General features: G+C 40.7%; 1 protein-coding gene across 1 annotated transcript in view; it reads left to right on the top strand.

Moving 5' to 3' along the window:
* Window positions 1–9,406: 9,406 nt before the first annotated feature.
* The window catches only part of Gys2 (glycogen synthase 2), a 36,939-nt gene continuing 27,942 nt past the window's right edge, over window positions 9,407–18,403 (top strand). The window contains exons 1-2 of the mRNA XM_036182559.1: window positions 9,407–9,586; window positions 17,678–17,859. Of these exons, the coding sequence (XP_036038452.1) occupies window positions 9,466–9,586; window positions 17,678–17,859 (303 nt within the window). The 5' untranslated portion in view covers window positions 9,407–9,465. The remainder of the gene's footprint in view (window positions 9,587–17,677; window positions 17,860–18,403) is intronic.

The following is an 18,403-nucleotide window of genomic DNA, read 5'->3' as shown; positions in this document are numbered from 1 at the left end:
ATCTGGATGCTTTAGGAAGGTCTGGTGGTATTAGTTGATACTGGGTACTGTAGACAGAGAAGAAAGAGCCCTCTAGCTCTGAAGTGATAACAACTGCATTCAAACATGGGTAAAATTAGTTTAGAATTAATCATCTAAAGACATGGAGTCTTTTCAATACAAAATAGTAACAATACATGAGAAGTTGTTGTTCCAATCTGAGATTGTCTTCTAATAAAAAAAAAAATACAGAGCCAGGGTAAAAGCTGAAATATCAGAGAATCAGAACAGCCAGCCACTAGTTCTTACCTCTATAAAATCCTCAGCCTAAAGAGAGTAAGTTTCTGTTTCCTCACACCTTATATACCTTTCTCTGCCCAGACATCACTTCCTGTGATTAAAGACATGTGTGCTTCCCAGTACTGGGATTAAAGATGTATGCCACCACTGCCTGGCTCTGTTTCCAGTGTGGACTTGAACTCACACAGATCCAGACAGATCTGTGCCTCCCCAAGTGATAGGATTAAGGGTGTGTGCCACCACTGCCTGAGTTCTTTGTCTGTCTAGTGGCCGGCTCTGTCCTCTGATCCTCAGGCAAGTTTATTAAGGTACACAGTGCATTTGTTTAATTATGTAAAAATGTGTTGCATTTGTTTCACCTTGCCTGCCTAAGGCACCTGATTGGTCTAATAAAAAGCTGAATGGTAAATAGCTAGGTAGGAGAAGGATAGGTGGGGCCAGTGGGCAGAAAGAATAAATAGGAGGAGGAATCTAGGCTCGAGAGAAAAGAAAGAGGAGAAGAGAAAAAGAGAGAGAAGCCTGGACCCAGCCAGACAGGGAGCCATCAGCCAGCTAAACAGAGTATGACATATAGAAGGGAAGAAAGGTAAAAAGCCCTGAGGCAAAATGTAGATAAAAGAAACAGATTAAAATAAGAGCTTGCAAAGGCTGAACATTCAAAACTAATGATTTGGGAGCTGGCTGGTGGCCTAAAAGAAAGCCTGATTCACTAGTGGGCTTACTAACATCTGGAGCTGGCTCAACTCCATCCAGGAAGCATGGAGAGCTTTGAAAATGTTGTGTGAACTATTTAAATAACTCTGTAAGATAAATACAGTAATTGCTGTACTTCCTGACTATGGATATAACATAGCCAACTACCTCCAGTTCCTATTGCCTTGGCTTCCCCAAGAAGCACTGTGATCTGGGACGAGAGTCAAAATCAGCTCCTTCTCTATTAAGTTGCTAAAACATTTTTGTTACTTCTTCTTATTTTGGCATTCATATGTTCATTCATATATGGAATAATAATAAACAAAGGAAGGAGAGGCTTTCAGTTGGAGAGGGTATGGGGGCCATGGAAGAGGTTAGTGGGAGGAAAAATAAAGGGTGAAGTTACAAGTCAAATTTTAATTACAGTAATAAATACAATATAAAAAATTAGGGCACAGGCTCTCTTTTCCTTACAGTATTTACTTCAGAAAACCTATAATTGTAAACAATTTCTTTTTTATTTTAATATAAAAGTTTTGTTAATTTTTGAGTTTCATACAATATAAACATAAGCAAATTTATTCTTAAATTTTAAACATTGTTAAAAACAATATTATTGATAAAGTAAATACAGGAATGAAACCAGAAAATGGTAGCAGCACATATTTATGATGCCAGCAATCTAAACTGAGGCAGAAGAATCACAAGTTTGTTGCAAGTTAGAAGAGGGATGGGGTAGGGATGAGGGCAGATGTTTATGGCAGACAAAAATTTTCTTTTCCTATTACTCTATGTACAAACTGGTTGTCCCTCTCTATCCCCAAGAGACAAAATGCTGTTTTCAATAGTATATTTTGCTTAAAGAGAATTTTCATAATTTTAAGTAATTAAGATTCTTTATTTCTGACATGTCTCTCACACATCAGCATACATGTCATTCCATGGAGCTAAAGACACATTTTTTTTTTACCTTTTTTTTTCTTTTCCTGAGGCTCTAGCCCACTCTATATCATCTCTGAATGTAAGCATGTTAAATTTTGAACTCTGAGTTTCCCATATTCTTTACATCTTTGCATATGATAGTCCCACTACCTAGAACTCTTCTACATCCCATTTTTATCTTTAGTCTAGACTTAAATATGATTTTTCTTATGGAGGTCATTCTTGATATTCTATATTGGGTTACTTCTGTGGTTGCACAGTCTTGTGAGCCTGGAATTCTACTCATTAACCTCAGAAACTTTTATGATTTGAAAAGAAAATGTCCTCCATAGGCTCACAGTAAAACTATATATAATAATAATATTAATACAATATATACAGTGATAAGGTAAGAATTACATTCACAATGTGCAGTCCATTTATACTTGACAAATTCAGAAAATACTGTAGTATCTATCCTATTTTAATGAGTACAATGTTTTGTACCTAAACTACTTTCTATCATAATTTGTATTACTAGTTTAAAAATATCCTTTTAGACCTTAAAACATTTTCTTAAATAAACAATTTAAGCTTTTATGTTGTTCAACCTTTATAAAATTTATATCCCTTTTGTGAATTACTATTTAACTTGGTAATGAAGAAAATGCTAAAACTATAACTATCTAGTCTTCAACCCCCCATCAGAGACTTAAAATAGTATCTGAGCAAACAGAAAGTACAGAGCAAGCAACTTCCAAAACTATAGAAATGTCAGAAACATCTGGCTGCCTGGACAATAACCAACATCCATAGCTCACCAAATGACCAAAAGTCACCCACTGCACCACTTAGGAATGTGGGTGGCCTGCTCTTAAAACTACTTCCTGTTGTCTGGGAGCAATGTTATCTTTAGGGGATGCTGGCTGTGTCATTTGTGTCCAGTCTCTGTGTGATGGGAAAGTGCAGGGCTTGTCTGAAGCCCTGGTTGGAGTAGTCTATGAGGCTGCATGATCTTAGCCAACAATTTAGAAGGTGTCCTGAGCAGTTTGTAGTCTGAAGCTGATCTTTGGGTGGTGTTTATTACCTTAATGGCATTATCACAGTCCAGGTAGAATTTCAAGGCCCCATTATCCTTTTGGAGACTTCAAAGGTCACTGCCAGGAATGGTCATGGTTCACTGCAGAAAATGTAATCATTTTAAGTGCCATATGCAGCATAATTCCAAGAGGTTAAAGGACCACAATCTGTTAAATAAACCCTGGGTACACAAACCTAGTTCCTACTTACCTGCTTCAAACCCAAGTCTTAAAACATGTACAGGAAGCTAGATGGAGATTATTTCTATAACTCATTAGTACTCTATGTGACCATTAATATTATGACAGAAAACATATATAATCTTGCTGTGTAACAGTCCTTCTGTATACTGTGAATATGTTTTACTCTCATTGGCTAATAAAAAGCTGACAGGCTTGTAGTCAGGCAGGAAGTACAGGTGAGACAGCCTGACACAGAGGACTCTGGGAAGAGGAAGGGCAGAGAGATGCCAGCCAGTTGCCAAGGAAGCAGGACATATAGAAAATGAGGTAACAAGCCATGAGCCATATGGAAAAGCACAGATAAAAAATATGGGTTAATTAAAGCATAAGAGTTAGCTAGTACTTTATAGGTCTATTAAGCATAGTAATTAAAACTTAAAATGTAAATTTAGGCCTCACAATACCTTGCCTTGGTCCCTTCCTGTATCCCTCTTTCTGTGTTCCTGACCTTGTTGTGAACCAAGGTGCATGACCATGTCATGTCATAATGTACTGACACCTCCAGGACCGCAAGTTAAAACAAGCCCCTCCTCCTAAACCTATGTCCATCAAGTGCTTGGTTACACAAGTAACTAATCCAAGGCCACTCATTTATTTCATCAGCATTTGCTTTACATGCCATGCGGGAAACCCCACAAGAACAGGCTTCTGATCACAGAGCCTGATATCGCACTCACAATGTTGTTAGCACAACACTAGCAATGTGTTGTAAAGGACACATTTTGAACAGATGATGACATGGAAATGAAATATATAGCAATGCCACATGAGAAAATTAAAACCTTAACATTCAAATGCTAAATAGCTCACTTTCATTTCAGTTTTTAGGATGTGAAGATGATGTTAACCCTCAGAAGAGACAATGTTTCACATTCTAGAATTTGGCACTAAAATGCAGGCTTCATATCCTCTGATTTCCTCCCACTATGCCCTTCTCAATGTTTCTTTTTCTATAAAGCAAACTCTCTGTTACGACTTGTATGAAGCCCATGCTCTGTTTTTCTATGGTCCACTTGTTCTTTGTTCTGCTCATCTTGTCTTCCCTTGACTTTCATTATTACTTGAGTTCCAGGCGTGCTGGTTTTCCTTTTGTCAATGTGAGAATGGAAGCCCTTGTTACTTCTTTCAGATCTTCATGTATTCACCATATTCTTGTTCTGACATTACTTTCTGGCCTCCACAGGTCCACCTTTCTATCTGGTGATATTGCTAACCATCTTAGAGCCTTTTTAAGGAACTTAGTGGTATGACTTATCTATATCTCACAAGATTAAAGTCTCTATGTTTACTTAAAAGCTGAGACTACTGTTGAGGGGAAATATCTTGGGCCTCTGGGCATGGTGGCAGACGCAGGAGGATCTCTGGAGTTCAAGGCCAGGCTGGTCTACATAATAAGTTCCAGGACAACCAAGACTACATAGAGAGACCTTGTCTCAAGCAAACAAACAAACAAATGAACCCAGAATATATCCTGGACCACTGGAATAGTGTACATAATAGGTGCTTCATTAACATGTCCGGAATCAGCCATGTGTGGTGATGTGCACCTTTAATTCCAGTACTTGGGAAGTAGAGGCAGACAGATCTCTGCATTTGAGGTCAGCCTGGTCTACAAAGTGAGTTCCAGGACAGCCAGGGCTACACAACAAAACCCTGCCTTGAAAAACAAACAAGCAAACAAACAACAACAACATGTCCAGAATCATCCTGGACATACAAGTGGAGCTACTCCAGCCTCAGGAGCACTAAAGATGGACAAAACTCCAACACATCACAGCCAATGGTGCTTTGCTAAGTGTATCTGGCGACCCCTGGTGGCCTGGTAAACACAGGAATCAAATTCAATCTTCATTATGTCCAACTCATTTCTTGCCTCTGCACTGAGTGGCAAAACACTAGCTAGCACAGCTTGAAACTGAGCTCAGCATCCTTCCGTCCTTCTTCCTGTCTGTCAGAACAGTTCTCCTTCTGCTGCCAGCTCATCACTTTGTAGTTTTCATATAAGGTTTAGAAGTTTGTGAAGGAGAGAACTTTGCTTGATGCAAATCCTTCTTTTTCTTTCTCTCTTTCTTCTCTCTCTCTCTCTCTCTCTCTCTCTCTCTCTCTCTCTTCTTTTCTTTTCTTGTCCATGATATGGATTGGTAAGACTATAATTGGCTGTGATACAACATATAATTTCATGTCTCTTAAGTAACAATTTTCAAAATGGTATTCACTACTACAAAAGCAAACGTTTGGCAAAAAGTTCTTCTCACATTGAGAATAATAGTCAAAAGAGTTGCCCATATGTTCCTTGGATGCATCATTAGGAGATGTCACTGAACATGTTAGAACTTGACATGAAAAAGTAAAAGGGGAACCAGAAATTTTTTTAAAAATATCAAAATAGGGCTGGAGATATTGCTCAGCAGTTAAAAAAGTTGACTGCCCCTTTGGTTCCTGTAGCATGAATCTTAAAAGGTCTTATTAATAAAAAACTCAGAAGCCAGATATTGAGGTGAACGATGAAAGATCAGAGAAATAGAACAAGCCACATCCAACCTCACCTTGCCAATTAATTCCTCAGCTGATCTTGTTTCCTCACTGAAAGCCTCCAAATCCTCATCCGAATGGATCTCAGCTGAACTGCTGCTAAAAGCTAAAAGCTTAAAAAGGCTCTAGTTCCTGGTCCTCACGCCTCATATACGTTTCTGTTCCCTGCCATCACTTCCTGGGATTAAAGGCGTGAGTCAACATACCTGGCTGTTTCCAGTGTGACTCTGAACTCACAGAGATGGATCTCTGTCTCCGGAATGCTAGGATTAAAGGCGTGTGCTACCACTGCCTAAACCTATGTTTAATGTAGTGGCTGTTCTGTTCTCTAACCCCTAGATAAGGTTATTGGGGTACACAATATATCAGCCACAGGTACCCAGCACCCACACTGGTGGCTCGCCATGACCTGTAACTCCACTTCTAAGAGATCTGAATCCCTCTCCTAGACTGTGTGGGCACTCTCATACACAAATACGCACATATCCATTCACAAGTAAAAACAAATAAATCTTTTTTTTTTAAAGATTTATTTATTATGTATACAGAAGAGGGCACCAGATCTCATTACAGATGGTTGTGAGCCACCATGTGGTTGCTGCGAATTGAACTCAGGACCTCTGGAAGAGCAGTCAGTGCTCTTAACCGCTGAGCCATCTCTCCATTCCACAAATAAAACTTTTAAAAGTTCAAAATAACAAGAATGGAAATGTATAAAACAACCACGAAGTGCAGTGATTACACTTTTGAAAGCTATTTTATTTACTTTGCTGAGCATGAAGCCAAGTATATTAGACATAATCCCTACCATTTAGAGACAATCATTGTTGAGTTTTAGCACAGAGCCTCTTAGGCTGTTGATTTGGCTTTCATTTACTTATGCGTGTTTACAGACTTGAGTCAGTCTCATTGTTCACTCTACTTTATATCCTAATAACTATTTATATGATGTGCCTTCAAATATGTTCATTCACCTAGGGTCATCACTTCAAGTATTTATGTAATTAAATATCCAGAGTATGATATTCAAAATAACTTTGAAAAAGAAAGCTTCCTCTCACTCCATCACTCTCCAGTGGTGAGCACTGCCCTCGGGGGAGGTTGGACTAGATTGTTACGGACACCCTGTAACCAAGACTAAGTATCAGTTAAGGCCCTTCTCCTACTAGTGTCTAACTTCTTTTGCAACTTTATTCCTATTGAGCAAGGACATCTATGGAATCAGTCTGTATGTGTTGCATAGGAACTAAACTTAGTAAACACTGGCAGAAGTTCACATAACTTGAGAAGAGACTGATTGGACTTGACCCCACCAAAGAAGGATTCACAACTGAGCACTTGATCTTAGCAGGTAGTAGTGTGAATTAGCTCTATGCAGTCCATTCCATGCTAGAAGAGACAGTCTCCAGGTTGCTGAGATCACAGAAACCCAAGCTCTGCTTCCTCTCTGGCATCCCTTTTTCACTACTTGTCAACATGACCTTCTGTTCAGCTTTCCTGGAATTTGTATTTGAAGAGCCCTCAATGGTTAAGTCAACACACACAAGTCATTTCTTCAAAGAGACAGCCATGTTGAGCATGTGGCACACATCTATACTATTGTAGTACTTGATTTTGATTTTCTTTTAAAAAAATATTTTAGTGTGTGTGTGTGTGTGTGTGTGTGTGTGTGTGTGTGTGTGTGGTCAAAGGACAACTTTGTGCATTTGGCTCTTTCCTCCCACCTTTTCATAAATTCCATGGATCAAACTCAAGTGACCAGGCCTGCTACAAGATCCTTTAACCTTGATTTAACCTTGTACTTGATTTTCAAAGTTAGCCATATAAGCTTTGTTGTCAGACTTCAAACAAGCAAATAATAAATTACATAATTATATATATAGCAAAGGTAAGGATAGGAATATTTTAAATGCCACTGAATCCTGGAAGACATACATGCACTCTCTTTCTTTTGTGTAAATATATTTATGTTACACAGTGTAATATGACTTTATTCACCTTGAGTCATTAAAACAGGCTTAAGTAAATTAGATCAACTCTAAATGATGTTGCTGAAAACCTAATAATAATTTCTATACTGTATTAATAATTAAGTTGTTTTGTGAGAATTTTAAAAATTCTATTTTAAATTTTTCTATTATATTTCTTACGTACATGTGTGTATGTGTGTGCATGTGTGCATATGTGTGTGTGCATGTGTGTATGTATGTGCATGTGCCACAGTACAAGTATGAAGTTCAAATGACAACTTGCAGGAGTTGGCTATCTTTTCCTAGCATGTGGGTTCTAGGAGTAAATTGAGGTCTTTAGGCTTGGTGGCAAGCTCTTTTATCTGCTGAATGGTCTTACTGGCCTGACAATTCTTTTTTTTTTTTTTTTTGGTTTGTCGAGACAGGGTTTCTCTGTGTAGCTTTTGCACCTTTCCTGGAACTCACTTTGTAGACCAGGCTGGCCTTGAATTCACAGAGATCTGCCTGCATCTGCCTCCCGAGTGCTGGGATTAAAGGCATGCACCACCACTGCCCAGTGACAATTCTTAAAATTCTAACATGAAGATTATTTGGGGCAAGCATTGATTTTCTAAAGAAAAATGCATAATGTAGACATTATGCTAAACCTATAAAATACATAGCTCTAAGTTGAGCATGCTTGTAACTCTCTTTTAGAAATGTGTGTGTGTGTGTGTGTGAGTGTATGTGGATGTGTGTGTGGATGTGTGTGTGTGAGTGTGTGTGGATGTGTGTGAGTGTGCGTGAGAGTATGTGTGAGTGTGTGTGTGTGAGAGTGTGTGTGTGAGAGAGAGTGTGTGTGTGAGTGTGTTTGTGTGGATGTGTGTGTGAGTGTGTGTGTGAGAGTGTGTGGATGTGGGGGGGTGCCAGGGGTGTTCTGATGTGCAGATGTGTGTTTGTGTGTAGGAGTAAACACACGGGCACACACATAGTTGCACAGTGACAAACACAGGGAGAAGCAGCATACGGCATTTCCTGGTGCGGCAATCCTGGGGGAAGTTCAGGGCTCAACTCCTTTTGTAACTTTCTCCCATATTTGAATACTTTCCTGTCCACTGAATTATCAAATACTATCAATCCCATAATACCTGACATTTGAAATCTACAATTATGACTCAAATTCATTTCCATTCAGCTATTAAAATGGGGATTGACAATCATTAAGCAGCCAAAATTACATTCTTTCTGTGTTACACACAAAGACACTGTGGTTTACGCTTTTGTATAAGAAAAAAAATACAGTAATTATGGAGAATAAAGTAAGTAGGAATAAAGTAAGGAGAGTGGTCTGCAGATGCTGTGAGGGAAACTCCTGCTCATGTTTCTGCAGATGATGAAATAAGCATCCAGGGAGTGTAGAGTTTGGTCTAAAGGACAAGGGCTAAAGGGCTAGACTCCTGTGCTCAGCCTATGCTCTGGCTGCCTGCCTGGCTGTGGACAGGCAGGTTTCACTGCGATTTGGGGTGGGGGAAGGGGCGGGAGGGATGTGTCTTCTAACTGTGGGTATTGCCTTCTCCAGACCTGCCCCTAAAGGCAGCAAAGGAACTGGACACTGTTCTTCCAGCTGTGAGTTCATGTGACCTCACCTTGCTGGTTCGCCCTGCAGAGCAGATCCCAAGGCTGACACCTCTCAGCTTGCGCTCCGTGCTCACCTCCAGCAACTGCAGTTAGCTGAAACAAGTCAAAAGGCACCAGAGGCTGGAAGAAGAATGCTCAGAGGCCGGTCCTTGTCTGTGACTTCCCTGAGTGGGCTCCCTGTGTGGGAAGCCGAAAGACTTCCTGTGGAAGACTTACTGCTTTTTGAAGTCTCTTGGGAGGTGACCAACAAAGGTTTGTACTACCCCTAACCCTGGCCTGTGCTGGGTGTGGAGGACACAGACTAATTAGGAGCCACAGGTGACCCCCAGTGACAGTGAACTACCAGAGAGTGGGGCAACACTGGATCTGGAGATGCCTCTAACTTCTTTTCAACAGGCAATGAAAGCATAAACCTACATACGGGGCAAAGAGGGAGAGAACTGGAAAGGGCAGTGGTAGCTGAATATATACATTTATTTAAAATTTTAAATTAATGTCATGACAAAATAGAAATTTAGAAGTTATTTTTTCTTGGAGCATTTTCCCCTGGAATAAGAAGAAAATTTAGCAATTCTTTTATTAGAGGAAAAGCTGTATGTGATCAAGGCCAATAAAAAAAACTTTAGCCCTTTTACTATTCATGATTATATGAAAAATTCAATAAATGCTTCTAAAAATTCAAGATGAGATTGGATTATGTTTTAATTGAAATTGTGTTCTATTAGGAAGGATAAAATCAACCTTTCTCTAGTGCTATGCTTATACAGAGAATACAAAATAAGGAAGAAAATAAAATTGGTAAAAACAAAATGCTCTTAAAATGAAGTCAACCTAAATGATTTTCCTAATACAGATATTTATAAGACTGTATGAAAACCAGTTCCTGTAGACTGAAGTCTTCTAGTTTCAGGGTGCTGAGACAGGGGGTTGATGTTCAGTCATGGCTGTCCTGGAACTCAGAGAGATTCAAGTGCTGGGACTAAAGGTGTGTGCCATCATACCTGGCTTAAAATCTCAATGAAATATTAGCAGGCGAATGGATTTTGAAAGCTGAACTCTCCAAGATCATACAAAACCAGGCAGATAGATGAGTGAACAGTAACAACAGCCTTTGCAATTTGAAGATGGAAGCTGAGAATGAGGATTTCGTCTCTTTCCTGCCCCTGTTGAGAGTCAGCACAGTGTCAGAGTTAGAATTATATTTGCTGAGGCTGGTGAGATAATTCACCCAGTAATTGCTAATCTTGCAAGCATGGGGACCTGAGTTCCATCCCCAGAACTCATGTGAAAAAACTGGGTGTGGTGGCACATGCCTACTGTCCCAGGGCTGGGGAAGGGGGGATCAGTGGACCCCAGAGGCTTATTCTAGCAGACCTGCTAAGCTCCAGGCAGGTGAGAGACCCTGTTTCAAAAAGCAATGCCTGGAGGAACAGGCCTTTGTTGACCTCTGGCCTCCTGTGTGTACGCATATGCACTCACATGTGCACCCACAGGAACATGTCCCCACACGTGCACCACGTGCACTCTGTACGCATACACACACACACACACACACACACACACACACACACACACACAGAGTTGTATTTGAACTCTGTCCTGGTTTCTACCTCATGGTGGCTGTCCAAAGTTCTCTGGTACACATTTAGGAAATACATAAAAGAAGGGTTAGCGGTGAGCTCTTCTGTTTAGAAATGTTTAAGGGCTGGGAATTTAGCTCAGTAGTAGAGCGCTTGCCTAGCAAGCACAAGGCCCTGGGTTCAGTCCTCAGCTCTGGGGGTGGGGGGAGAAATGCCCAGATGAAGGTCAGAGAATAGTCTCTTCTTCCTCTGTATTAACGAGGAGGGGCAGAGAGAACCACACCTTAGTGCAGAGAAGGGGGGTGTTATATGCACAGCTCTTTCAAAGCCCCCTCTCCAGTCTCTAATTCATGCTCTCCAGTTTCTGAATAAGGCTGGGGCTCCTGGGAACTGGGCCACCTCTACTACACAGGAGTCTGAGTGTCCCTGGAGACAAGGATTTTCTCTGTAGAGTACTAGGGAACTCAAGGAGAGAGCTTTTGGAGCGGGAGAGCTGAGGTGAGTTAGTGCTGGGCGTCAGTCCTGAAGAGCCATGCACAGACCCCTGATGCCAGCAGGGGTCTTCTTTCCATTGAACAAACCATGAATGGGGCCTTAGAGGAGATCACTCACGGGAGTTGTAGTCCCATGGGTCCTACATGACATGCATGCAGATCTCTGGTTCTAGAGAGGTCCCTGGCATACAGAACACATTCAATTGGCTTTTTTATTTTTAAAAACATTTTTATTTAATTTTGTTTATATGTGTGAATATTTTGCCTGCATGTGCAGAAAAGGCCAGAAGAGGGTGTCTGTCCTCTTGGAATTGGAGTTACAGAGGGCTGTGAGCTGCCCCGTGAGAGCTGCAATTGTACCCAGGAAGAGCAGCAACACTGAGCCATCTCTCAGCTTAAAATGCTTAAAAAATGCTATCTACTCATGTTGACATCTTCAGCATATATTTAATCAATCTAATTTCGTTAAGTTCTACTTAGATAGATAGTGATTCGAGCCATTCCTGACAACTTGTTGCACCTGTAGCTCCTTCTAAAAACCTAGCTTGAGACTGTAGTCCTGTGCAGTTTGTGGCTGTGATGGGAGGCATCTTAGAGTTCATGAACCCAACCCTCCCCACTTCATAGGTAAAAGGACACATGGGGGCACCCAGTGACTGCACAAATTTGTCCCTTCCAAATCCATATAACAACTAAATATCAAAATGTCCACTATCTAAAGAAATGTTCCATAGATGAAAAAACTCTGGCTTACTGTCAAATATCAGAGATTTTTGAAGCTTTGGTGAAAACAAAAACCAAATCAAAACAAAAGAACTCTAGGATCTTTATATATCAGGTGCTTCATGAGTAAAATGAATATACAGCATGCTCTGGCCACTCTACAGTGATCTGTGGCGAACAAGAAAGTATGCAGAGCCAAGAAAACAGCACTTTTGAAAAAATGTTTCTTTTTTTATTAACTTTGTGTGTGAGTGCTTGCCTGCATGCAGGTCACTGTACCATGTTCACGAAGGGTCCATGGAGGCCAGAAGAGGGCAGCTGACCCCCTATAAACGGAGTTACGGATGGTTGTGGGTGCTGGGGAATGAACAAGTGGTCTTGTTCCCTGAGCCATCTCTCCAGTCCAACAAAAGACATTTGAGGGAGGAAAAACAACTGTTCAGTGCTGGGATTTTCCAGGGAGTGACACAAATGTGGGAAACATGGCATGTGAAGGAATCGCAGTTATCATATACTACACTCGGGCCTCAAAACAATTATTTCTGCTTGTCCATGCTAGCCTCAAATGATTGCTTTTTATTCATTCATCCATTTATTATTACAACTCTCCAGCTACTGCTTAATAAAAAGCATCAAGTGTCTACTAGGTGTCAGGCACTGGGAGAATGGACAGCCTTTTTTTTTCAATGAAAATTCAATTTATGATAATATCAAAATAATAAAATAAATAGAAATAAATCTAGCAAAGGTGGATACAAGATTGAATATTAGAAATTATAAAATAGTGTTGAAATCAAAGAACACAGAATTAAGTAGAAAATCCTGGATTGGAAGGGCTAATACATTTTTTTTTAGGTTCTTTTCTTTTTATTTTAATTTAATTTAATTTTACATATCAGCCATGGGTTCCCCTGTCCTCCCCCCTCCCGCCCCTGCCTTCCCCCCAACACCCTCCCCCATTCCCATCTCCTCCAGGGTAAAGACTCCCCTGGGGATTAAGTTCAACCTGGTAGATTCAGTCCAGGCAGCTCCAGTCCCCTCCTTCCAGGCTGAGCAAAGTGTCCTTGTGTAAGCCCCAGGTTCCAAACAGCCAGCTCATGCACTAAGGACAGGTCCAGGTCCCACTGCCTGGGGGCCTCCCAAACAGTTCAAGCTGTTCAATTGTCTCACTTATCCAGATGGCCTGATCCATTTGGGGGCTCCACAGCCTTTGGTTCATAATTCATGTGTTTCCATTAGTTTGGCTATTTGTCCCTGTGCTTTTCCAATCTTGGTCTCAACAATTCACACTCTTACAATCCCTCCTCTTTCTCAACAATTGGACTCCTGGAGCTCCACCTGGGGCCTGGCCGTGTATCTCTGCATCCACTTCCATCAGTTATTGGATGAGAGTTCTAGCACGATAGTTAGGGTGTTTGGCCATCCAAATATCAGACTAGGTCAGATCAGGCTTTCTCTTGACCATTGCCAGCAGTCTACAGTAGATGTATCATTGTGGATTTCTGGGGACCTCTCTAGCACTTTGCTTCTTTCTATTCTCATGTGGTCTTCATTTATCATGGTCTGTTATTCCTTGTTCTCCCTCTCTATTCTTGATCCAGCTGGGATCTCCTGCTCCCCTAAGCTCTCTTTCCCTCAAACCTTGCCCTTCATTACCCCCACTCACATCCAGGTTGTTCATGTAGATCTCATCCATTTCTCTATCATTGGGCGATCCCTGTGTCTTTCTTAGGGTCCTGTTTTCTAGGTAGCCTCCCTAGAGTTGTGAGTAGCAGTCTGGTCATCTTTGTTTTACATCTAGTATCGTCCTATGAGTGAGTACATACCATGTTTGTCTTTCTGAGTCTTGATTACCTCACTCAGGATGATTTTTTTTTTTCTAGATCCATCCATTTTCCTGCAAACCTCATGATGTCACTGTTTTTCTCTACTGAGTAGTACTCCATTGTGTATATGTACCATATTTTCTTTATCCATTCTTCAGTTGAAGGGCATCTAGGTTGTTTCCAGGTTCTGGCTATTACAAACAATGCTGATATGAACATAGCTGAGCAAATGCCCTTGTGGTATGATTGAGCATTAATGCAGAATTTGTCCAGTCCTCTGAAGTGCACAGGCTTGTGGGAAGATGGTTATGACTGTATTTTGTACTCCAATGTGATGGGTGTCAGGGCAGAAGAACAAGGCTGTGAACTGTACTGTGTGTTGGAATTCCCAGCCCACTCTAGAGCTAAGGGAAAGCTGTCTAGTGGAGAGACAGCTGTGCTGAGACCTATGGACCAAACCACTGTGGGGCAAAGACGAGGGAAGGAGGTAACAATTCAGAGAGAGTGTGGTGTGTGGGAACCAGACTCCCTAAGACTCATGGTGTGCAGACCAAGATGCATAGCATGCCCTGTTTACAGACCTGAGGGGAAAAGCAGGAGTCTGTGGAGAGATGAGAGACTGGCCAGGACTAGACTGTGGAACTCCTGACAAATTATAAACTTATGGAGATAAACCTAAGATCCACAAATGACAGAAAATGTGCAATGCTTGTCATCCTGAGTCTGGTCAGTTTTACTCATGACAATCTCCAGCTGTATCAGATTACATCATTTTTTCCTTCACTTCTAATGTATTTTTTCATGAATTAAATTTGTTCTTTAACAATTCTGTACATGTATATTCTGTTTACTCTCACCCACCCATCTTCCTCCCCTGTCCCTACAGGTCCCCTTCACACATTCATGCCTTTTCTTGTTTTGCCACCACTGATTTTAACCAAGATTGTCTGTGTTTGGAAATGTCCACTGGGGACGGATGTACTAGCTGTTTGGGACACAGCTGTAAGGGCTGATTTTTAAGACAGGCTCTCAGTGGCTGGATGAGGCTAGACTGTCTGGGGAGGGAGCCCCAGGCTTCTGCCTGTCCACCTCTCCTGTGAGGATCGTGAGTCTGTGCCAACACCCTGCATATTGGTGTAGGTCAGGACCTCATGCTTACATGCCAAACTCTTTATTGACTGGGCCTTCTCCCCAGCCTAATGTAAGACTTTTTCTGAGAAGAAGACTTGGTATTTTTATCAGATTTCCAGATGACTCAGGGATTGATGTAGGAACAGCAGCTTATTTGAGAAATGTCTATTTAGGTCTGCTGCTCACCATATGGTGGTGATGATTCACTACTCAACTATATCAATTAAATTGACATTAAGTCTTTAGGAGACTAATAATCAGCAAACCGCATCTTGCGCGAATCTCCACTTACTCTGTTGACTGCTTCTTTTGCTGGTTGCTGTGAACTTAGCAGTTTGCTGTGCTCTGAGGGTCTCACCCACAATATCCTCATCTGTTCCACTGTTCTGAAGACTGTCCTCTGTGTTTCCTTCCAGTGGTTTCATATCTCAGTTTAAGTATTGAATTCATTTGGGATTTAGTTTTGTGGTTAATGGTCTAGTTCCATTGCTGTGCTCACAGACATCTAAATTTGCCAAAATCATTCACTGACATAACAGCCTTTTCCCATCATGTGTTCTTTACATCCTTGTCAGAGGATGCATCTGTGTGGTTGGATTCTAGGCTTGCTATTCTATTCCATTGGTACCCCTTCTTTTGTTTTATTTACTTATTTATTTTGTTTTACTTTGTTTTGTTTTTGAAGACAGCCACATGTGTGAATGTGTCCGTAGAGACTAGAAGAGGCTGTCTGAGCCTCTGGGGCTGTAGTTACAGGTGGTTGTGAGCAACTTGATGTGGGTGCTGGGAATCAAACTTGGGTCTTCTGGAAGAGCAACCAGTGCTCTTAACTGTTGAGCTGTCTCTCCAGACCCTGGTTTTATTGTTTTGTCTCAAGTTTACTTTGGCTATTGAAGATCTTCGTACTTCCATATCAATTTTGGGATGGTGTTTTCTATTTCTATGATAAATGTCAGTGGAATTTCAAGATACTGATTTAAATCGTGTAGAGATTTTAACAATCTTGGTTATTCCAATGTGTGAACATGGTGTATCTTTTTTCCTGTATTTTTTCTGTTTATTTTATTGATATTTTGTAGTTCTAATGATACAACTCTTCCACATTTTTGGTTAAATTAATTGTTAATTGTTGAAGTTTTATTGTATTGTACAGAAGAATGTTTTCTTGATTTCTTTACAGGTAAGTTGTTTTTGGAATATGGAAATGTTACTCATCCTGTAATTTACTGATTTGTTAATTCTAGTAGGTTTTTTTAACAAAGTTTTTGGGATTTCCTAGATATAAGATCATGTAATCTGCAAACAGAAACAATCTGACTTTCTTTTCTCCAGCTTGGAAACTGGTCATTTCTTCTTCATATCTTGCTGCTCTGGAGGTTCCTATCACCATATTGAATAGAAATAGTGAATATTGGAGCATTTTCTCACCTAGATCTTACAGAGAGAATGTTCAGGCTTTCTCCCTGAGTGCAGTGTTACCTGTGGGCACACTCACCCTGACTTCAACATTGTTTAATGTACACATACTGAAATGTCACACACACCCCATAAAAATGTGACTATTTAGAAAATAGAAAGAAAAGCTGTGGCTCTGAAATCTGTAAGTCACTGGGATCCTTTTTGTTAGTTCAAAAGTATATAGAAAACATGCACACATGTACACACATATCATGCACTTATGCACACACGCACACACACACACACACACACACACACACATATATATACAATTTTATATATATATATATACTCACACATATACACATGTGCATACATTCACATACATCTACTCATACACATGCACACATACTTACACATTCACACCCCTCCACACAAACATAGAAGTTTAACCAGGGACAGAAAGATGGCTCAGGAGATAAATGTGCCTGCAACTAAACTCAGCAACCTGAGTTCAATCCTTGGGACTCACAAGGTGGAAGGAGAGAACCAACACATGTAAACGTTCCTCTGACCTTCGTACATGTGCTGTGACTCACATACCCCCTTGTACATAAAATAATAATGTAATTAAATTTTGTTTAAGAAAGCTAACTCCCAAATTATCTCATTTAGCTCCTGTTTTCCACGTGGGTTTCTGAGACCACAACATAAAACATTCCATCATCACATCTTCTGAAACCCAGTGTTATTAATCTCCTCACAAAACTGCTCATTTCCCTCTGTGTCTATCTCCCCTCCATGACTTCTAAAGGCCAATCAATTCGTTGCTCCATGTGGGTCTTGAGTTATGATCTTTCTCTGCTGCCTGGAGGTTGTAGAGTCAGATGGAGTTAGAATCCCAACTCAACCAACCCCATGTGATGACAGACTCATCACAAAGTCTCTCTGTGCCTTGGTTTACTCATATGTGAAATAAACATAGGGTTATCCCTATAGTGTTTTGTGAAACCTATGAGAAACATATCAAGTGACTTAGAATAGGCCCAGAACTGAACTCTTCAAAATATCTTAAATCCTGCCCTTTAAAAAAGTTAAGTGAAATGCTACTTTAAATAATACTGTAATAGGTAGTAATTCATCTCTTGTATTACCAAGTGGAATAATAATGGAAAGTTTTCTCCTTCACAGTTGGGGGCATCTATACTGTGATTCAGACCAAGGCCAAAACAACAGCAGATGAATGGGGAGAAAACTACTTTCTAATAGGTCCATATTTTGAGCATAATATGAAGACTCAAGTAGAACAGTGTGAGCCCATCAATGATGCTGTCAGAAGAGCCATGGATGCCATGAATAAACATGGCTGCCAGGTAAAAGATTCTAATTGTCCTTCCCCTCTGCAACTCTCAATGAACAGTTGTCAGGAAGCAGATTACACACACCTTCCAGCAACTCAGAAGAGAAGACCATCCACCTAGCTAGGGAAGAAGAGCAGGTTTACAGGAAAGACAATGGTTATTCTTACACAGAGTGCATTTGAGGCACCTTGTGAAAGCTGCAATTCTCTAACAGAACAATGAGTGGGAGCCCCAGGAAGATTGACAGTTAAGACAGTCTTTAAAAGTTGTACATAAATTGAGGCCAGAGTCACAGGCATTCGTGACGTTATTCAATAGCAGTTTACTGACTGAGAGTAAGCTTTGGCCCAAACTGTTTCTACAGTAGTTCCCTTTCTCTTGCTGCGATAGGGCTGGGGATGTAGTTCAATGTTAGAGTACTGGGCTAGCATGCATGAGGCCATGGGGCCCTAAGTCAGAGCCTTACAACTGCACAAAGGAAAAGAATATATTTTGTTGCTGTGATACCCTGACAAGAAGGAAGTTAGGGAAGAAACGTCTGTAATGCCAGTACCAG

This window comes from Onychomys torridus, chromosome 3, assembly GCF_903995425.1.
Source record: "Onychomys torridus chromosome 3, mOncTor1.1, whole genome shotgun sequence".
Lineage (NCBI taxonomy): Eukaryota > Metazoa > Chordata > Mammalia > Rodentia > Cricetidae > Onychomys > Onychomys torridus.
This window is presented reverse-complemented; position numbering and strand designations above follow the sequence as displayed.